The sequence below is a fragment of the Anser anser genome, assembly GCF_964211835.1.
Source record: "Anser anser genome assembly, chromosome: 1".
NCBI lineage: Eukaryota > Metazoa > Chordata > Aves > Anseriformes > Anatidae > Anser > Anser anser.
In genome coordinates this window covers 31,523,866-31,543,715 of record NC_139720.1, presented here as the reverse complement: position 1 = coordinate 31,543,715, position 19,850 = coordinate 31,523,866, and the positions used below count along the sequence as shown (strand labels likewise).

The 19,850-nt window shown below is 37.1% G+C and overlaps 1 protein-coding gene across 11 annotated transcripts in view; it reads right to left on the bottom strand.

Annotated features, from left to right (window-relative positions):
- CNTN1 (contactin 1) overlaps positions 1 to 19,850 on the bottom strand; it is a 251,175-nt gene that overhangs the window by 86,058 nt on the left and 145,267 nt on the right. For 9 of the 11 annotated variants that reach the window (XM_083820842.1, XM_083820841.1, XM_083820832.1 and 6 more), the window contains one exon: positions 10,044 to 10,185. In XM_083820842.1, coding sequence (XP_083676968.1) covers positions 10,044 to 10,110 — 67 coding nt within the window. In that variant the 5' untranslated portion in view covers positions 10,111 to 10,185. Of the gene's footprint in view, positions 1 to 10,043; positions 10,186 to 11,630; positions 11,729 to 14,036; positions 14,055 to 19,850 lie in introns of those variants that run through there. The other 2 variants (XM_083820840.1, XM_083820833.1) reach the window with 2 other exon arrangements.

Below are 19,850 nucleotides of genomic sequence, written 5' to 3'. Positions count from 1 at the left end.
CTCCCAGGTGAGCCTGCTGGCACTGAACCCAAAAATAAAGCCTCCTCCTGGAGCTGAATGTTCTGAAGTTGCTGCAGCACTATCACTAGCAACAAAAGCTAATGACAGTTCATCTCCCATGTCTTCAAGTGTTAAGAAGAGTCAGGAAGCAGGGGACAACAATGGCATGGCCCAGCCCTACACCTGCTGTTACACGGTTGGCTTTACTTGTTTTGCAGCAGCATCTAGAAAACTCCGTAGAAGGTCAGGGAGCAGATGGTCAGCCAATACATCAACATTGTACTACAAAAACAGTCTTTACCCTAAAGAAATTATTCTTCCACTCCAGTGCAGCACCAGAAGTGCAACTGTACTTTCTGCTTCTTATTTGTTCTGCAGGGCTCAGACACCCAAAGAACACGGAGAAGGTCAAGCACTAAGAGGTAGCATTGTCCATGACATATTCAAAAATGTAACAGTTTATCTGTTCCTTCTTAGCAAAAATTTAATAATCTCTACTGGAAGCCATACAAATATCCTACAAATATCCTTTTTTTTTTCTTCTTTTTTTTTTTTCCCAACAAACCCTAGGCAGAAATGTATTGAAATAGTGACCTTATCAATAAATATAGGAATAAAATATTTATTGCCTGCAAAGATACGGCATTTGGATCTATAAATAATAAATCTTGAAGTATAGTTTTAATCTATAAAGTCCCTTGGGGTAAAGTTACCATCTCTCTGGTATCTGCCTTCAGGGGACTGTAAGGTCTGTAGGGCTTTCCCAAATCCATTTCTAATGCAGAATATAGTTTTTGTATTAAATATGACATTAGATATGAAAAAGGGTACGGATAAAGCTGAAGATATGAACTCAGCAATTCTCTATTTTATAATTTAAATCAGAAAAAAAAAAAAAAAAAAAGGATATCTGGACCACACAAACTTCCCTTTTTGCAGAGCTAGAGGGGACTCTATTGCTTCATGTTTTGCTTTGTGAAGGCTACTTCAGCATGTCAGGTTATGTTTATTTCTCAGAAAATTCTAACTGGCTAAATTTCAGCCCAGGAAATGAGAGAGAGATTGGCCCACGCTACTGCTTCTCCTGAATCACAGTATGGTAATGGACATGTTAATATGTTCAATTAGTCACAAAATTGAGAGACTTTAGCAATATGAAGTATAAATAGCATGTATAGACAACACTGCCAACTACAAACCAGTTTCCCATAAACAAATCATTTTTCTGCAGAAATTAACTGTCTGCAACAACCTATCCCAGCAACCTCATCACGCTTCACAGACCTGAGAAAATGGCAACCCTGAGCATCTGGCACAGCACGGCTGAAATACAGGATCCTACTCCTGCTCTGTACTGAGTTTTACAGAGCCAAACCAATTTTAATGACTCCTCCTAGGTTCAATCACGTTGTTTTTGTTTGTTTGTTTGTTTTTTTCTCTCCCCTCTATCACTTGGATAATTTCAGAGACTCAGGAATTTTCTGAATTGGCACTGATGAGACAAGACTTAGCCTCTGGTGCATTGTTTTCCATGGCAGTAGTAGTTAAAGGACCAAGATCAAGTACAGCAAACTGCCTAGAGTAAATTGCCTAAAGTAAATTTTGTTGATAGTTTTAGAAATCATAAGGCTGATATATATTACACAGGAAGGGAAGCAAAAAGCTGATGATCTTAATCATGACTTTTGTATCACATGGAAGAAAATTTGGAAAATGGGAAACAAAGACCACTATGTTTACTGGTAGATGCTGCTAATAATAATTACACATTATTTTACAGTTAACATATAATAGCCTCCATCATCCAAATAATCTGTTTTCTTCTGCTCAGGGCCAGTTGCCACAGGTATATAGAGAGCTACTTTCTATATGATCTGAGACACTATTTTGTAAGGAACCTGAAATTTACTTGTTCAATAACTTTGTACAGACTTCTGCCTGTCTTTTCCTTTTTTCATTTTCACATTTTGTGAAATCAATTCTCTAATCTAAATACAGAAAAGTGGAAGAAAACCAACAATTCTCAAGGGGAAAAGTACATTGTAATTTTACAGTTAGTCTTCTATGATTTTCTTCAATGGCTCTCATTCAAAGATAGGGCACTAAACCATGTTAAGACACCAGCTTATCAGTGCACCTTCAAGCTGTTAGTATGATAATAAGCAAATAATTAACATTTACAATTAACATTTACTCTCATTTTTGAATTTGATATCATACTGTGAGAGATTTCAAGCACATCTTCATTTTCTACATTTTTTACAAGATACGCCTTTTCATGATGGCTTACAGGATAGTTATAATCTATATTCATGCAAGAGCTGTGGAATATTCTTAATTTAGAAGTAAAACTATTTTTTCAAAAAAAATATATTCCCCTTGTCTACAAAGTTATAAATGCTTTGTCTTTCTGGAATGTACAAAATGACGCAAATTTACTTTCAGAACAGAATTGTCATGACTGGTGGACAGTATTACCACACAATTTTTAAAAAAGTTGTGTGTTTAAAAGGATCAATCAGAAATGGTGGATATGTAGTTATGTGGCAATTAAATAGAAAGTAGACTAAATGTGACATTAAATGTAAGGTTAAGTTACTTCACTCAAATGCTTCACATGCTGCAATGGCAAGAGATTTTAATGGGTATCTATTTGCATATTTGCCTTCGTTGTTCTAAAGTGTCTTTAATCTTGCTAAATCCTTAAATTAAAACACACACACACACACAAAACAAAACAAAAACAAACAAACAAACAAGTAAAAGAGAAGTAACTTGTTCTTGATAGGGGAAACAGCTGATTATACAAAATAGTGCAGGCATTTCCTTAACCTGTTTTTAGAGCACTCAGGCTTCTGGAACAGCTCCCAGATGTGGCATCACTGTCAAGGTGCTTTACCCAGGAGGGAAGAACAACTTGCGCATGTCAAACAGAAAAACATTAATGTGTAAAGTACCAAACGTAAAAGAAAAAAGAAATGATGATAGATATTACTGAAATGTAGTGAAGGGAAGATAGCAAAACATGCAGTGCTATATATACCTATGAATCCTTACGTCCAGAAACTGCAGTAGAAGTATCCTAAGGCCCTAATCCTGCAAACACTTCTGGACAGTGTGTGCTTTTCTTTAATATAATCATTCAGTTGCATAATAGAAAAATACCAGACTCCAAGACAAGAAGACCAAAATGCTATGTACCAAAAGGGACTGCTGAAAAATAAAGGGAGAAAGATTTGAATGTTTTTTAACCTATGGATTGCATACTTCAGCAAAGAAACTATCATTTTGCTTTAAAAAAAGCAAATATGTAAAAAGCTATATTAATTTTCCTTTCAGAATGACTGTTCATAAAACAATTACTTTTGAAGATAACTGTAAGAAGGTTTGCAGGTAGTTTTCTGATGAATAAATGCCTAATTCCACTGTCATGAAAACATATTCTCAACAAAAATGGCAATAGTTTTTCTAAGGGATGTCTGAAAGAGCTTCTCCTGGAAATATTAAGATTTTTAACTTCATCTTTAGAAAGGGTAAAATAATAATATTGGCAAATAATAATGGGAGGCCAATAATAATAAGACAACAATGAATGTTCAGTAAAGGCCTCTCATATTATTTCAGCAACATGATTCATCACAAAATTTAAGAACATAAGTTGATCCAAATAAACAAGATTACTTGTGAATTTAATGTTAAGCACATGTTCAAGTCCTGTGCTGGATAAGAATCAACTTGATTCTAAAACCAACACAAATTGTGACATAAGTATAGATAGCAATTCACAGTAAAATATTTTCCAGAGGTCAATGCCAGAACGAAGCTAAAAGAAGTGAAATCCCATCACTCCCACTGCACACCAATATAAAATTATTTTCATTAGCAACTTTATTCTATCATTCTACTGAACATCTTCTCCTTCTACTCCTGCTTCCTGTAGACTTCTCTATTTCTCTGGCATTTAGCATTGCTAAATGTGTCTGCTCAAGACAGTCATTCAGTATCACTATCATCAGTATTGATCTATCTGACACTGTTGTATCCCATTACATGTTTTCACAGGAGAGAGGTACAAAGATCTGTTGACACAGCACACAGCTAGATTAACCTTGAACGTTAATGGATATAGAAATGCAATGGATTCATTCATTATCTTAACTATCACTAACTCATCAGGTTCCATATCATCACTGTAAGCCTAGAAACCATTTGATATTTAGAAGTATATCTTGTACCGTTTTCAATAAGTCACAGAAAAGAGGACCTACTACTATCTGAGAAGCTCATGCTCAGAACCAAGTTGGTCTGGGAATGAGACAAAATATTTCTACCAGGCTTGTAGGAAGGTAAAAAAGGCACTTTCAGGTTTCTGAGCATTATGACCACAGAGCATGTTATGATTATGTATCTACAAATGTCAAACACCCTGCTGTAGCATTAAATGATCTTCTAACACCCAAGCAGAGACATGGCAGACAAGATAAATGGGTATTAAGTGTATTAATTAGGAAAAAAAAAAGATGATATCTCTCTTTAGCAATTGTGGATAATGCCATATGTTGTGGTAAAGAGCTTTAAACAATGTATAGCTCAGACCTCAGTTCATGACATGTATTTGAACCTAATGTGCTGGAGAAAACGCAAGCCATATATAATTTAAGGTTTGGGGCTGGGTGTTTTTTTTTTCACTTCTCTAATAATCAGGTGGGAAAAATTACACTTGGCATTTATGGGAAGCTTATGTGCTGAAGCAAAACATGTTCATGTCCATAAAACTCATGATGTAGCATTTAGTAGTCTAGAAAGAAGATTCTGTTATCCTGATGGAGAAGAGGTACCAATGAAAGCCAGCAAGACGTTACAGGGACATGAATCACCAAGAGCCAGTCAGCACTTAAACAGAAAAAGTAGCCACTCACATAGTGCCACTTAATGTTATAAGAAAGGATTAGATTGTCTTTGGGAAGGCTTCCTCTACTTATCCAGACTGACAAAGGCAGGAGAATTACTCCTATCTTTAGCCTTCTCACATGTGTCAGTGAAGTCCTTAATGAGCCATGTAGTTTATTATGTAGTTTCTCTTTTATAGCAAGTTTCTAGTATGAAAATCTCCAACCCTTGGCAAAGAAATTTTATCCACTTATGCCTAAGAATGAAATGATAAAGTTTGCTTCTCTTCTCACGCTTCCAGTAGGAATGCCAACAAATACCAATTATAGTACTTGTCAGCGTACTCAAATTTGACTATCAGATTCTTAAGTCATTTTGGTGATTCCTCCTTAGAAACACAAGTGCTATTTCAAATGTTACTTAAGAATCTAACAGCTTGGTGTTTTGGGAAAGCTAGTGCTCAGCAAATTAGAAATGTATTTAGAGTGCGGTAGCTACTCTGCACAATCTCCTCACACAAGCCTTCCAAGTGCATAAGAAATACCAACAACGTACTTAAAAATTCAACATGTTGCCTAATCACAGCCCCATTTATACATCAACATAACTGTCTTGTATTGAGAAGCCCTATGTCTTACCAGTTTGCTTGGGGTCCTGGTGACTTTGGAAAATAAAGCATTAAGTTCCCTAAATAACAGAAGTGCTTTTGACATTTTTACCCTTGGACTATCAACTCATTTTACACAAACTAAAATATTTCCTAGAATAGAAATCTGCCTTTTGAGGCCTGATCTGACCCAAAATCAGATACTGCCTGGCTTGGCACTATGAAGTCTCAAGTCAGAAAGTTTGATTAGAAAGAAAATATTAGAGGAACAGCGTAATGTTTTTTGCTGTTGATTCCTCCTATAGACAAATGTAATTGAGTACTAACTAAGCACAACAAAATGTAAGCCCTCTGCAGTTTTTAATTAGCCTTTTGGAGAAAAAAAATAAAATAAAGCACACCTGTTTCTGAATCAGACTCCTAATTCTTTTGGCCCAATTTATTATCCCAAGTGAAGATACAGTTTGGTTCATTGATTTATATGGGATATGACAGATGAAAGCAAAGTCTAAAATCCAGACTTGTCAATAGGATATGAACATAAAAAGAAATCAAAAGGCCTCTGAGGAGTATGTTGGAGAGAGCCCACATGTCAGAGGAAAGAGAAGAAGAGTCAAATATTAGCAGTAATAGGCATGAAATAACTTTTTTGGCAGTGGACTGACAATCATCTCGATGTTCCCTGAGGAGTGATTTGCTGCTTTCCTTTGCCTTACACTGCTCAAATGTACTTAGAAAAGCAACCCTTACTATAACTGTCTATCAGTAAGTCAAAGACCAAATTGCTTACGGCTTTTTCATCAACTTATATCTGCAAGACTACATTTCAAGCATTAATTTACCTGAAAAATAAATATTGCTCCTGTCTCATAGCAGAAGATGATCTCTGTCTAAACTTCTGATGCACTGATTCATATAATGTTTGCTTCGCTTCATTCAAGTAACTGCACATTCCACTCTGATGGGAAATGGCTTGTCATTGAAACAATTTTTGACTCCTGCCTTTGATTACCATAAAACAGAAGTCAGGGGTCTTGTTCCAGGGAAAACTCCAAAATTCTAAAAAAAAAACATGTATTTTGGTTTTGGAACAACAACAACAACATGTAAATTTCCTGTAGTAGGAAAAAGATTTGTTTGAAAATAGGTCACAATCCTTGGCTTACAGAGTGCCAAAATAACTGCAACCCTTGCAGGCCAAATTCTGAAAATTTCAAGTCAGACTGGCATTCAGGTTTTCAGCTTCCTACCTCCATGCTTCCAAGATACTTCCAGTACTTATGCCTGGAAGCTTCCATGGTTTTATCCAAAGCATGAATTCTCAATACTTTCAACCTTTTTGGCAGCTGTCTTTGTACTTGAGACAGACTGTATAGTGAGACATCTCAAAGGACATTGACTCTGAAAAGTATGGGTTTCCTGACCCTAGAGCAGTTCATACAGTAGGTCTGTTTAGGAGCCGTGGGTTGCAAAATCCTTGTCTGGTGACTCTGGTCATGGATCAGTTTGCCCGAAGGCAACTCACATAGAATCACCTTAGAACTGTGCATCCGGGACTACAGGAGACAACTTGAGCCAAAAATACTTCAAATGAAAGCCCATGTTTTCTTAAAAACTGTTGAAGCAATCTTTTGAACATTCTGCTTTCAACATCTTTTTCCTGCTAACTCGTCTATTCGCCATGATCCTTGATCTATCTTGTCACTGAAATGAGAAGTTATGATCTTTACTCATAAACTGCCCTCGATTTTCATATTCTCCATTACTATTGACATTGTATTCCCCTCAATGGCATCACGTGTAGAATAATACCTCCTAAATCTTGACCTGATCACCCTAATGGTGCTCTTTCTTTCTCTACAGTAGCTATTTTTCCCTTTGTAACCATCCTGTGAACATTCTCAAGCAACCCCTTTTATTTCATCTTGATTACGGTAGCTATGCATTTTCTGGTTTCCATGACATTTCATTGCCAAGAAATACATTGAAAAAGAAAATTTGCTAAGACTAACTACCAGCAGCTCTAGCACTCATATGAAATGAGAAACCCTCTAGCAAGATTCAAGTGCTAGGGCAGAGCAAAGACTGCAGATTCATATTTATGTAATCTAAAAGGGCGCTAAAATTCCCAGATGACAGGAGCAGACTCTCTCTTAACTCAAATGGGTATTTAATTATTTATGCAAAGTAGAGCTGGTCCAACAGCAGAGTGTGTGTGTGCTACTCAGCCTTTTAATAATGCACTAGAGATAACAAACTCCCTGCGATTGTATAAGACTATGAATCCTCCACATTGGAGCATGGTGCTGTAGTCCTTAATGGTGGCAGTAAGTCTTATCTTTGGCTTTTGATGAAAAATGTATGCAAGTCCTGGATTTATTCCTTAACAAAAGATAAGTTAGGAATTTTCTTTGAACTTGAAAAGCCTTCTACAACCAGCGCTATTAGAACCTCCCCATATTCAAAACTCTTCACACCAATGCCTTCTATTTTTCTCACATGAACCTACCATAACCAATTACAGTCAAATGAAAGATAAAATGCATATTGCCATATCAGTGCACACTCAAACTACATTCAACATCATCAGACTAATCTTTGTTCTTTCTATGTCACTTGCTAGTGACACTCATAGCACACCATCTTCCAATGTCATTATAAGGCATCTGGCATGAGGTACATTCTGATGCCAAGCCCCAAAGGTTGGATGGGGCTTTGAGCAACCTGGTCTAGTGGGAGGTGGCCCTGCCACGGCAAGGGAGGTTGGAACTAGATGATCTTTAAGGTCCTTTCCAATCCAACCCAAACTATTCTATGATTCTGTGATCTCTTGCTTCTGGGCACAACTGCAATGTACATAATACACAAGTAATAGCATTCATCATTAGTTGATTATTCATAGCTGACCATCAAGATATCAACTGGACATTTTTTGTCAGTGGTTGACTCATACACCTTTTTTTATCAGTCAATGTCCAGCACTTCTTTGGCTAGTTTTGTTAAAATGAAATCATGCGTCATGTTACTGGTGGTAGCTGACAGCCTTTTTTCAGGAAAAGCCCAGTATTAAACTAAAGTTGTGAATTTTAGTTTATTTTGGTGCCATCAATAACCCTCTTATCTTAATAAAGACAAAACTCTTAAAACACCTAATAAATATGTTGTAAGGGATAAAAATCAAGACCTTTAAAATCTTGTTATTAGGTGTCAGTATATCCTCCAGCAAACTCAGATTTGGAGTAAAGAATCAAGTTTAAACCCTTCATAGAATAAAATAATGTTCTCACTAAGTGAATAAGCACTCCTGTGATCTACAGAGTAACTTCCTAAAGGTAGTGTGCTTACGTCAAATATTAATCATATTTTTGGACTCAATAATACAAACAATATGGTCTCATGATAGTGTTGAGTTGATACCTGAAATGGTAGGCCAGATTAAAAAAGATCATGAACTGCTTATTTCAGTTACAGACTCATTACGTAATTATGTAAGAGCCATCACCCACAAAAACAAAACAAAAAAAAAACATATCAGTATGCTTTATGACATGCAGTAAAACTCGTTTTATGAATAACTTTCCCCACAAAGTAGGGAATGATCTACAGTCTACCTTGATATGCATTAGAAAACAACTGCATCATTAGTACACAAAATTTGCACTTCTCAAACCTCAGTCATCATTTTGTGTATGCACAATTTAATTATTTTGCTTTTTACATGCTCAGATCTCAATCCATGCAGTCTGTACAAAAGTAAAACATTCTCTTTCTTGAGGAGAGCTCTATTTATGTTGACAATCCAATTCATGATGGCAACTAAAACCCAGCATCATTTAAATTGACAAGGATGTCTGAAACAGGCTTTACAAATTTCAAAGTTGTTTGGAAGGATTGGAACAGAAACTAGATTTCAATCCTGAATTTTAACTTTCCAAAAAGCTCCTTCTATCTTTTAGAACTGAACCAAAATTTGAGTTGCAAACACCTCTGTAACTTCAGATATTAGAGATATACCTCCTGCAATTTTTAATGTTTATGGCAGCATCTGTATTTATGAAAAGTTTTACTGTTTGTAATTTCAGATTAAAGTCAGTACATGCAGCATTGCCTCACGGTGTTATGAAAACTACCACTATGCTGTGCTGATAGGAAATTCAGATTTTGTGAATTTTAGATAATGTCTACATTATAGATTTTTGTGTTTATTGTGTCTTCTTGTAGGCATATTTCCATTCTTCCAATTGTGTTGATTATCTGTGCACAACTAGATGGTTGATACATTTTTTATAATCTTGGATGACTATAGAGAAAAAAATAATTCTGTATGCCAAATTAGAATAGACAAAAAAATTTAAAGTTCAGTTTTTGCAAGCTTTTAATTATGTCTTCCATTGTAATAAGTATGCTTCCTTACAGCTTTCTTATTCACATTTAGTATTTCATTGTATCTGCACAAATGAACTGGAGCTATACAAATAGCATAATTGACCTTGGAATGAACAGAGCTTAAAACAGTTAAATGAATTAACATGTAAGGTCATCTTACCGTGAAGATGACCGCTCTCACAGAAGATGAAACAGAATGTAATAAGATGACCGATGAAGAACCACATGGTTATCTTCTATTCAGAGATTATCTCAAAAGGAATTCTGCCTTGCAACACCAGTATTCAGAGAACTAAAACCACCTGATGAGAGAGAAATAAAAAGGAGTAAATAATTCTGAAACAAGGTTTTATCTCATATCACATTTAGCTTGCCATAATATCTGTCTAAACAGAATACTAAAGGATAGAGTCTTTTGGATAAATGCACTATCAAATTTTCTGGATTAAAATAATGATCTCTTCTATTCAGACAGCATGCTCTTTAAGGATACTCAGGTTTCCTGGTGATAGTAAGTAATATAGCAATTGTCAATAGTGAACATCCTTTATTAGATCAATCTTCCTAAATCAGAAGTATGCCTTGCATTGGATCTAGATCATTTCTGTGACAACACTTCACAGTATTAGATGTGTTAAAGTATTATGTAGTTTGCAACAACATAAGGAACATGCAGATTCTGTCCTCCCCAATCTCAGTAAGTACTACACTATAATTAATGATTGCGAAGTCTGCAAGAAAAAAAATACAGTGAAACCAAAGTATATGAATCTTTTTAAGGATTCATTTATGTTGTCTAGTATATCATTCCTTTAAAACTTTTAGCATACAATTCATGATCCTATGGAAAGGCAGTATTAGTTTTTATGCATTTCCTTTTCATTGCTGAACATAATGATTATTGTAATGTCATATTTAAAGCCTTATTTTCTTCCAATGAGAGAAATTCTTCCTGTATATATACTAAATTGAAACTAAAGAAACATGCAGCTTCTTTTGAATATTTTGAGATTTTAGATACCATTTTCCGAAATACTTAACATTTTTTACTTCTCTCAAGCAATATTTTGCTAGCTTCTTCCTTCTGTCTGGTGGTTGTTATCTATTTCTTTAGGGCAATGTGTCAGCTTTTTTGAAGTATGTAATTTTCCTTTTTCTTTAATGGATTTCTTGCCATGCATATATAAAAACACATATATGACCCTTTTACATCCATCATATCTTGTTCATACTCCTCCTGTCTTCTCTCGATTGGTTCTATTGTAGCACTGTTTAAGTTATGGCCTTCACACAAAGCAAGGCTTCCATCCCTGACAGAATATTGTCATATGTTGGGCATGTGAAAATATTACCTGCTCTGCTCAGTTTATAAATTTTGTTACTATTTCATTACATAAATATGCTAATGTGTAGTTAAATACCCTTCAGTACAGTGTATCCTAGCACATGTTTACATGTTAACATGGCTTTGTCACTTTTTGTGGGATGCAGTCTTGATGCTACTGTTTTCCAGTTGCCCATTGTCATGGTATTGATGACTCTGACCATGGCTTCTACCTTTTACCTGGACTCTTGTTCTCTTGTAAAATTGAAAACTTTTTAACAAGCATGTCTAAACTGTATTAATAGTTGTGAAAATCATGGCTGTTACATGAAAACATTATTCAGCAAAACAAGTAAAAGACCTGTACAGTGATCCCAAGAGGTAGGATTGATTTAGAAATATTCCCTGGAAAAAGACTCTTACATTGGCAACAAATGCATATGCATCCTGTAGGTGGATCCAAGTGGCAGAATATAACCAATGTTGCTCTCTTGCTCCTGTAGGCACTGAACTTTCTTTAGACTCCAGCATTATACTTTGCTCTGCTAAACAAAGGATATTCACAGCTATTTTAGGCATCCATCTTAAAATGGGAGAGGTATGAACTGCTGTGTCTGTATGACTCCTCAAGAAGACAGAGGTAGGTTATATCTACAAACAATTTTGTATACATGTCCAGTATCCAGATCCTGACTATGAAGGTTCTCATGGTATGACACTGCCTCTCCTGAACATTTATTTCAGTGACATGAATTAAATTGCACAGTCCCTCTGAAATAATGCACATAATTAAACAACAATGAAACAGTAACTCTGGTGGGAACAGTAATAATTACACAGTAACTCAGGGTGATAATAGCTGTGTTCATATGTATTGACAGATGAAACTGCTAAGAGTAAACCTGTGCGCTCTCTCTGACGTTACAAGCACCACTGCAAACAGAAGATGCCTCATCCCTCTCTTTTGCAAAATTCACGTTCTTTCTGGAAAGATACTCTCATCCCTAGCTCTCTGAAAATGCCTTTCTGTTGGCTCAGAAAATGTAGTCTGAACACTGCTTCAAATTCCAGTAAATAAAAATTGTGTCAGTGAATGCTATAAATACCTCATTTTATTCAGATACAAAAATATCCCCCCTGCCAGGATTCAAATCCTTTCCTTGCTCTCACTTATTTCAGTTGGGTGAGTTCTGCGTATACAGCACATCTCTGCTGATTTAGCTCAGCTTGTGGAAGAGAAGTCAGACTGCTTCACACTGCTCTGGTGAATTCCAGCAGAACTGCCTGCTATTAGATGAGACAGTGCACGGGTTATCCTCTGTATGCCTGAAGCAGCGTGACTGTACGTGATGCTACTACCCAGCTGCCCAAGTGTGAACCCAGGAGGATTTGAGGGAGCAGCACTCCCAGCGGAGGCAGCACTGTGAGCTGCAATGCTCATGTGGTGTCATCCGTTGCCTTTTTTGCTTTATAGCTCTCATCTTTTCTTTCCTTGCAGAGAGAGAAGGCCATTGTTGGCTAAGTAAAAATCATTCCCTAACAAAAGAAGTCATTAGTATGACTCGCTTTTCTGCCCTGTAAAATAAGAGAATGATTGCTTGCCTGGTTCTACACCATTTAGCCTGCACAGTATACTATCCTCTTTTTCTAACAACAAAGCATCACAATTTCAGCAAATGAGTAAGAGATTTTAAAAATATATAATAAAATGAGCAAGCACTTAACTGCAAATGTGTACACTTTAATTACTATCTAATGTTCATTAGCACATTCATATCCCTTCTTCAGTTCAGTTTCCCAAAACATGACTACAGGGCCTTTGCCTTGTTAGATTCAAGAAAACTCCTGGAGAGCTGTCTGGAGTGCAGTCCTCCCAGAGGAAGTGAGGAAAAACTGGAACATTGGCTGCCAAATAGAAAGCACATTCAGTTTTGAGCATGGGGACCTCCCAGAACTGCTCCGGAGACTTGCAGTGTTTCATGATGCTTCATTATGATCTGGGTGCTCCCAGGACAAAAGGAAAGACCTGCCTCTTTATACTACCAAATCACAATGATTCTTTAATCTCTCAAAAAACAAACAAACAAACAAAAAAAACACTTCGGAAAATGTCTACATTTTCTTCCTTATTCTGTGTAGCTTTCTTCAAGTCTTCACTACTTACTTTTGCCTTCATTAAGAAGCAAAACCACTTGCTTTACAGCTATGAAATAGATGGTTTTACATCATTTCCCTTCTTAATATAAACCTGTAGATGACATCATCACTTTGCAAGAATATAAAGCACTCATAATCTAATCACAAAAGCAAAGGTAAAAGAGCAGGTAAGCCAGTCAGATGAATAAAGGTCAGAAGATCTAAAGCAGTGCCACTAAACTACAGAAACTACTAGATTTGAAATTAAGACAGTGGGGATATATGGAGGAACAGAGGTCTACAGTGAAAATGGGAGCAAGAGTGGGGATGTTAAAGGGATGAAGAGTAAGCAAAGAAACTGAACTCAGCATCACAGAGGGAAGGGACCTTGGGTGGGACACATAACTGAAGTGTGGGAGGATAGAAGTAATAAATTAACCTGAAGGGGCAGTCAGAAAGAAAGATAGAGAGGAAAAGCAATGGAGAAGGAAATGAAGGTAGATGAAGATACATGAGGATGAGGAGTCTGCACTATCCACAGCAAGAGACCAAAAGACTGAAGGAAAAGATATGATGGGGGAGATTATTTAATCTGTTGTATATCAGCTAGACTAGCACAAAGTGAAAAGGGAGGAGCTGGGAGAAGCAGAGAATCAGCTTGCAGTTGTATATTAGAAAATTAATGATAGATACCTCAAGACTGGAAGAGTGTGGAAGAAGAAAGGTCGTCAAGTTGTGTGTGTCAATAAATCTCAGCTTTTACCACAATGAGATCTTCCTTTCCTGAGGCTTTCAGCATGGGAGCTGCATCAGCCCCTGACATCTGCTCAGGGCTCCCCCTTAGGAATCCCTAGTATAGAACTGATGGAGAGGGGGCAAAGGAAAGTATTTAGGATCTCTGGCTTGGTACACACAGCTAAGAGAGGTAAATCAAGATTCTTGTTGCAGTTCTCATTTCCTGCTATATCATTATAATTACACACATTCAAGTTTTAGAATTGGTAGAGATTCCGTCCAGATTAGACTATAAATAGATACAAAAATCTAGAGGAAATCTCGGGTTCTCCACCCTTTTTCAAAACATGAATATACATAATTGCAATAATTTTCTAGTAAATTAACACAGTGGAAACTTATAATCAAAGCTTTTTAGGAGCAACACAATACTTCAACCTAATCAGTGTTTTGTATTTTTTTTATTATTATTATTTCAGGCTCTTTTTGTGATTTTAGTAAGCATCTAACTGCTTGTTATCCCGATTTTCTGAGAAGAGGTTGCATTTTTTTGCTATGATAAGTAGTTCCTCAAAAATCTTATTACTTGCTTAGTATTTAGAATTACCAACAAACTTTTGAAGTTAAATAAAATAACGATGCACATCACATATTATTTATTGTATCATCCATTGTCATCTACTATTTTGGTCTTTGCAATTTAATTTTGTAATGAATTTTAGGTTAGATTGTGACATTAGAAGGTGAATTACACCTTATTCAAAAATCTGTCTTCTCAACCACTATCCCCAAACCCTTGATCTAATTCTGAAACCAATACTTTAACCACTAGTGTTTCCTGCTCTTCTCTATTACCAGAAAAATCATGACAACCAAGCTCCTTCCCACTACACAGATTTATCTCATTACAGTGCTCTGGGATTACCGTAAGTAAACTTCCAAGTCAGCCCTGCTCTTATAGCACTGCTGTGTCTACAAAAGATTTTAGATGACAGCTGTCTATCTCTTAGAGTCAATAAGTGGCTTTAATTCCTTTCAGAAAGGCTTGTATAGAAATGCTTTATTTCCTTTTGATCACCTTTGATTCCTATAATTATACTCTTCATTTTTGCCAGATTTGTTCACATGTAAATGCAATTTCAAATTTCTGCCTTTCAGAACCCACGCTGCTGCCCCCAGTAGTTGACCATTGGTCCAAACAGTGAGTCACCAACAGAAGTGTGCTTCTAGTATTTTCTATACCACTCTTTTTAAAGAGTATAGCTACTTTCTTCATTTCACATGAACAAAAGCCAGCTAAGAAACCCTTCAACTTGATGGCCCATAAATAAGATGATCTTCTATCTTTTACATATTGTTAAGTAAATAAATAAATAAATAAATAAATAAATGCTTCTGTTCATTAATATACTTAGGCTAAATCAATAAGCACAAATAACCAAGCAAAAAGATTCTCTAGACATGTTATGAGCTGTGCCTATTGCACTTGAAAGCCATAGCACCTTATCAACACATCAAGAAAACATAAAGCCTATAAGAAGAAACAAAAATATGTTATTGCAGAAGACTGATGTAAGATACAGAAGATACCACGTACTTGAATTGCAACCTCATTGTTACAAGCAGTTTTTCATTGTAATTTTATAATGCACTATTTTTTAACATAGGAAAACATGCTGGTAGTTAATCACACTGTGGATTTAACCCTCCTGCTTTCTTTTTTTTTTTTTTTTTTTACACATCTAAGAATCCAGACTTCAAGACTCAATAATTTCTTCAGCTGGTTGCTCAGTAGGTACTCTTGCTTTTTGATTAAGCAATTAAGGAGCCTTATGGGACTTTGCTTGCCTGCTACCTCATCCCTTCCATTTTCATTTTTTTTCACTCTTTCTTTGGAGTTTCTGTTAGTTTGTCCTCTCAAACAGCTTATGCAACTAATAAGATGTCTTATTTTTCTTATTTGCATTCACAATTCATTATAAATAAGGATTCTTTTCCCTACAAGGGTTTTACAGTGGTCACACGCCTATCTCATGTTGCAGTTAATCAATGACTGCAACGAAGGGTCATTTAGTACTGACTGCTATTACAAACATACTTTTTTAGAAAGGTTAGGCATATCCTAATTTGTAACAAGATCAACAACTCAGCTTTACTATTAATTATTAATACGGCTTAGTTACTTTTCATGAGTCATTGCGCTGCAAAAAGGTTTTATTTTGAGATACCTTCAGATAATGTAGTGTGGCTCAGCTGTTCTGAAACACTGTCCTTAATCAACATGTCAGTAGCAAAGGGTCAGGCAGCCAGTCCTCCAAGTCCCTATTCACAGGTTCTGCTCTATCAGCAAGTGGCTGTTCTTTCTTCTAAGGTAATAAGTAAGAAAAAGATCACTTACTGCTGCCGTTCTTCACAGACATTGCCCATGCTTTTCTGAAAGTATGCTGCAAGGGCTATGTTGCTTATAGGTTGCCTGGTAGAAATTTTCAGCTAACAAAAATCAATAAACCCCTGCCAAACACAGAGTATCATGGAGAACAGCACACTGCTCTGTTCCTATACTAGCTTCCATTTGTGTCTTAAAGCCAATTAGTTTACCCTTGAATCCAAGATAATTGAACACACCCACTGCTCTAAAACTAGCATGAAAAAAGTCACCATGAATACAAATAAATATCAATTACTAAAAGTATGCACTCTTTCATATGATAAAGAGAACATTTTGGTTACTTCATCCGACAACTTTCAAGGGGCAAAATATACTAACTTCTCTAATAAAATTAAGACGATAATTGTTGTTATCCTTGCAGTTTCAATTTTAAGTTTAAAAAAGAAAAGAATGGGTACGCTGATTGCTTTGAGTACTCAGAATATCATCTTGAAATTAAATCTCAAATACATTAGATCCATATCTAAGAAAAAATTCATCTGATGTTTCAGAAAATGAAATGACATTATGAAAACCTTCATATCTCTCTTGCCATTTTCTATCTGATTTTCACATTTTCTTGAGTTTAGTAATACCTTGTAATTCATCACTAAATGAAGATATGGGAATGAATCATGTGTATTCAATAAGTTCATGGCAGATGTATTTATATTTATAAAAATTTAACAGTTTATTCACGTAATCGGTAACTCAGGACACCCTATAACATATTTCCTATTCTACAGCCAAAGACAAGCTCAGTGGGAGATTTCATCTTCAAACTGCATGTTTCCTAGCAACTCTCTTTAAATCAGAGTAGCTTCTTTTTTTTTTTTTTTAATTTACATCAATCACTTGCAACTGTTGAGAATGCTTAAAAACATCTCTTTCATCCTGTGAATAAACAATTCGAATCAGACTAGCAGCTGCAAAGAGGAGAAAAAAGGAAAATCAATTCAATGTTTACGAGAACTTGCTACTGCATTTTGGAATAATGTGTTATTTGTGCATTTTGGCTTAAGATTACACATTTCAGAATAGCTATTGGTGAGATCCATGGTCATTTTTTACACATTTGAGCTGCCATACACCATTTTGAATGTTTTCTAAGTTTTAAAGGCTGCTTTTCAAGAATGCTTACTCATGAGGTAGACTCTGAACATTTCAGAAGATAAGTGACTATTATCATACTTTTCATTACCTACAACAGAAGCATTGTTTCCATAGTTTTCAGATGAACACAGTTTTTGGGAAAGCTTATTTTATCATCTGCTAATTATCAGTTGATAATTTTCATGTATATATTCTTTATCAACCACAACATAGCCCCAGAGGCGCACAGAATAAACAGAACTCTCTCTTAATGCTTCATCAGCTGGGGACATGCATTGACATGCACTGCACAGCAAGCTCACTACCCTGGGTTTCAGGAGAGCAGGCTTTGGCCTCTTCAGGAATCTGCCTGATAGAGTACCGTGAGATAAAACTTTGGAAGGAAGAGCTATCCAAGAAAACTGGTGAATATTCAAGGATCGCCTCTTCCAAACTCAGGAGCAATGCACCCCAACAAAGAGGAAGTCAGGCAAAAATGCCAGGAGGCGTGCATGGATGAATGAGGAGCTCCTGGCCAAACTCAAACACAAAAAGGAGGCCTACAGAGGGTGGAAGCAAGGACAGGTAACCTGGGAGAAATACAGAGAAATTGTCCAAGCAGCCAGGGATCAGATTAGATCACCTAACATCCTAATAGAATTAAATCTGGCCGGAGACATCAAGGGCAACAAGAAAAACTTCTGTAGATATGCTGGCGATTAAAGGAAGACTAGAGAAATTGTGGACCCTATCTGGAAGGAGATGGGAGACCTGGTTACCTGGGATATAGAAAAGGCTGAGGTACTCAACAACTTTTTTCCCCAGTCTTCACTGTCAAGAGTTCTAGCTGCATCACCCAGGTCGCAAAAGGCAAAGGCAGGGGACTGGGAGAATGAAGAACCACCCTAGGAGATCAGGTTTGAGACCTTCTAAGGAGCCTGAAGGTGAACAAGTTCATGAGACCTGTTGAGATGCATTCATGGGTCCTGAGGGAACAGGCGGATGAAGTTGCTAAGCCATTGTCCATCATATTTGAGAAGTCATGGCAGTCTGGTGAAGTTCCCACTGACTGGAAGAGGGGAAACACAACCCCCATTTTTAAAAACGGAAAAAAGGAAGACCTGGGGAACAACAGGCCAGTCAGTCTCACCTCTGTGCCTTGCAAAAGATCAGGGAACAGATCCTCCTGGAAACTATGCTAAGGCACATGGAAAATAAAGAGGTGATTGGTGACAGCCAACATGGCTTCACTAAAGGAAGATCATGCCTGACAAATCTGGTAGGCTTCTATGATGGCGTTACAGCATTGGTGGATAAGGAAAAAACAACTGATATCATCTACCTGGACTCATTAAAGCATTTGACACTGTCCTGCATGACATCCTTGTCTCTAAATTGAAGACATGGATTTGACAGATGGACCACTCGGTGGGTAAGAAATTGGCTGGATGGTTACACTCAAAAAGTTGTGGTCAGCGGCTCAGTGTCCAAGTGGAGACCAGTAATGACTGGTGTTCCTCAGGGGTCGGTATTGGGACCAGCACTGTTGAACATCTTTGTTGACAACATGGACAGTGGGATCAAGTGTACCCTCAGCAAGTTTACTGATGCCACCAAGCTGTGTGGTGCAGTCAACATGCTGGCGGGAAGGGATGCAATTGAGAGGGACTTTGAGAAGCAGACCTGTGTGAACCTCAGGAAGTTCAACAAGGTCAAGTGCAAGGTCCTGCACCTGGGTTGGGGCAATCCCAAGTACAGATACACTCTCGGTGGAGAATGATTGAGAGCAGCCCTGAGGAGAAAGACCCGGGGGTGTTGGTTGACAAGAAGCACAACACAATCCAGCAATGTGTACTTGCAGCCCAGAAAGCCAACCGTATCCTGGGCTGCATCTAAAGAAGAGTGGCCAGCAGGTTGAGGGAGGTGGTTCTCCCCCTGTACTCTGGTCTTGTGAGACCCCACCTCGAGCACTGTAAACAGGCCTGGGGCCCCAAGCACAAGAAGGACATGGACCTATTGGAGCAAGCCCAGAGGAGGGCCATGAGGACGATGAGAGGGCTGGAGCACCTCTCCTGTGAAGACAAGCTGAGAGGTTGGGGTTGTTCAGCCTGGAGAAGAGAAGGCTCTGGGGAGCCCTTATAACAGGATTACAGTACCTAAAGGGGCCTACAAGAAGGCTGTAGAGAGACTTTTTAAAAGGGCATGCAGTGACAAGACAAGGGGGAATGGCTTTAAACTGAAAGAGCATAGAT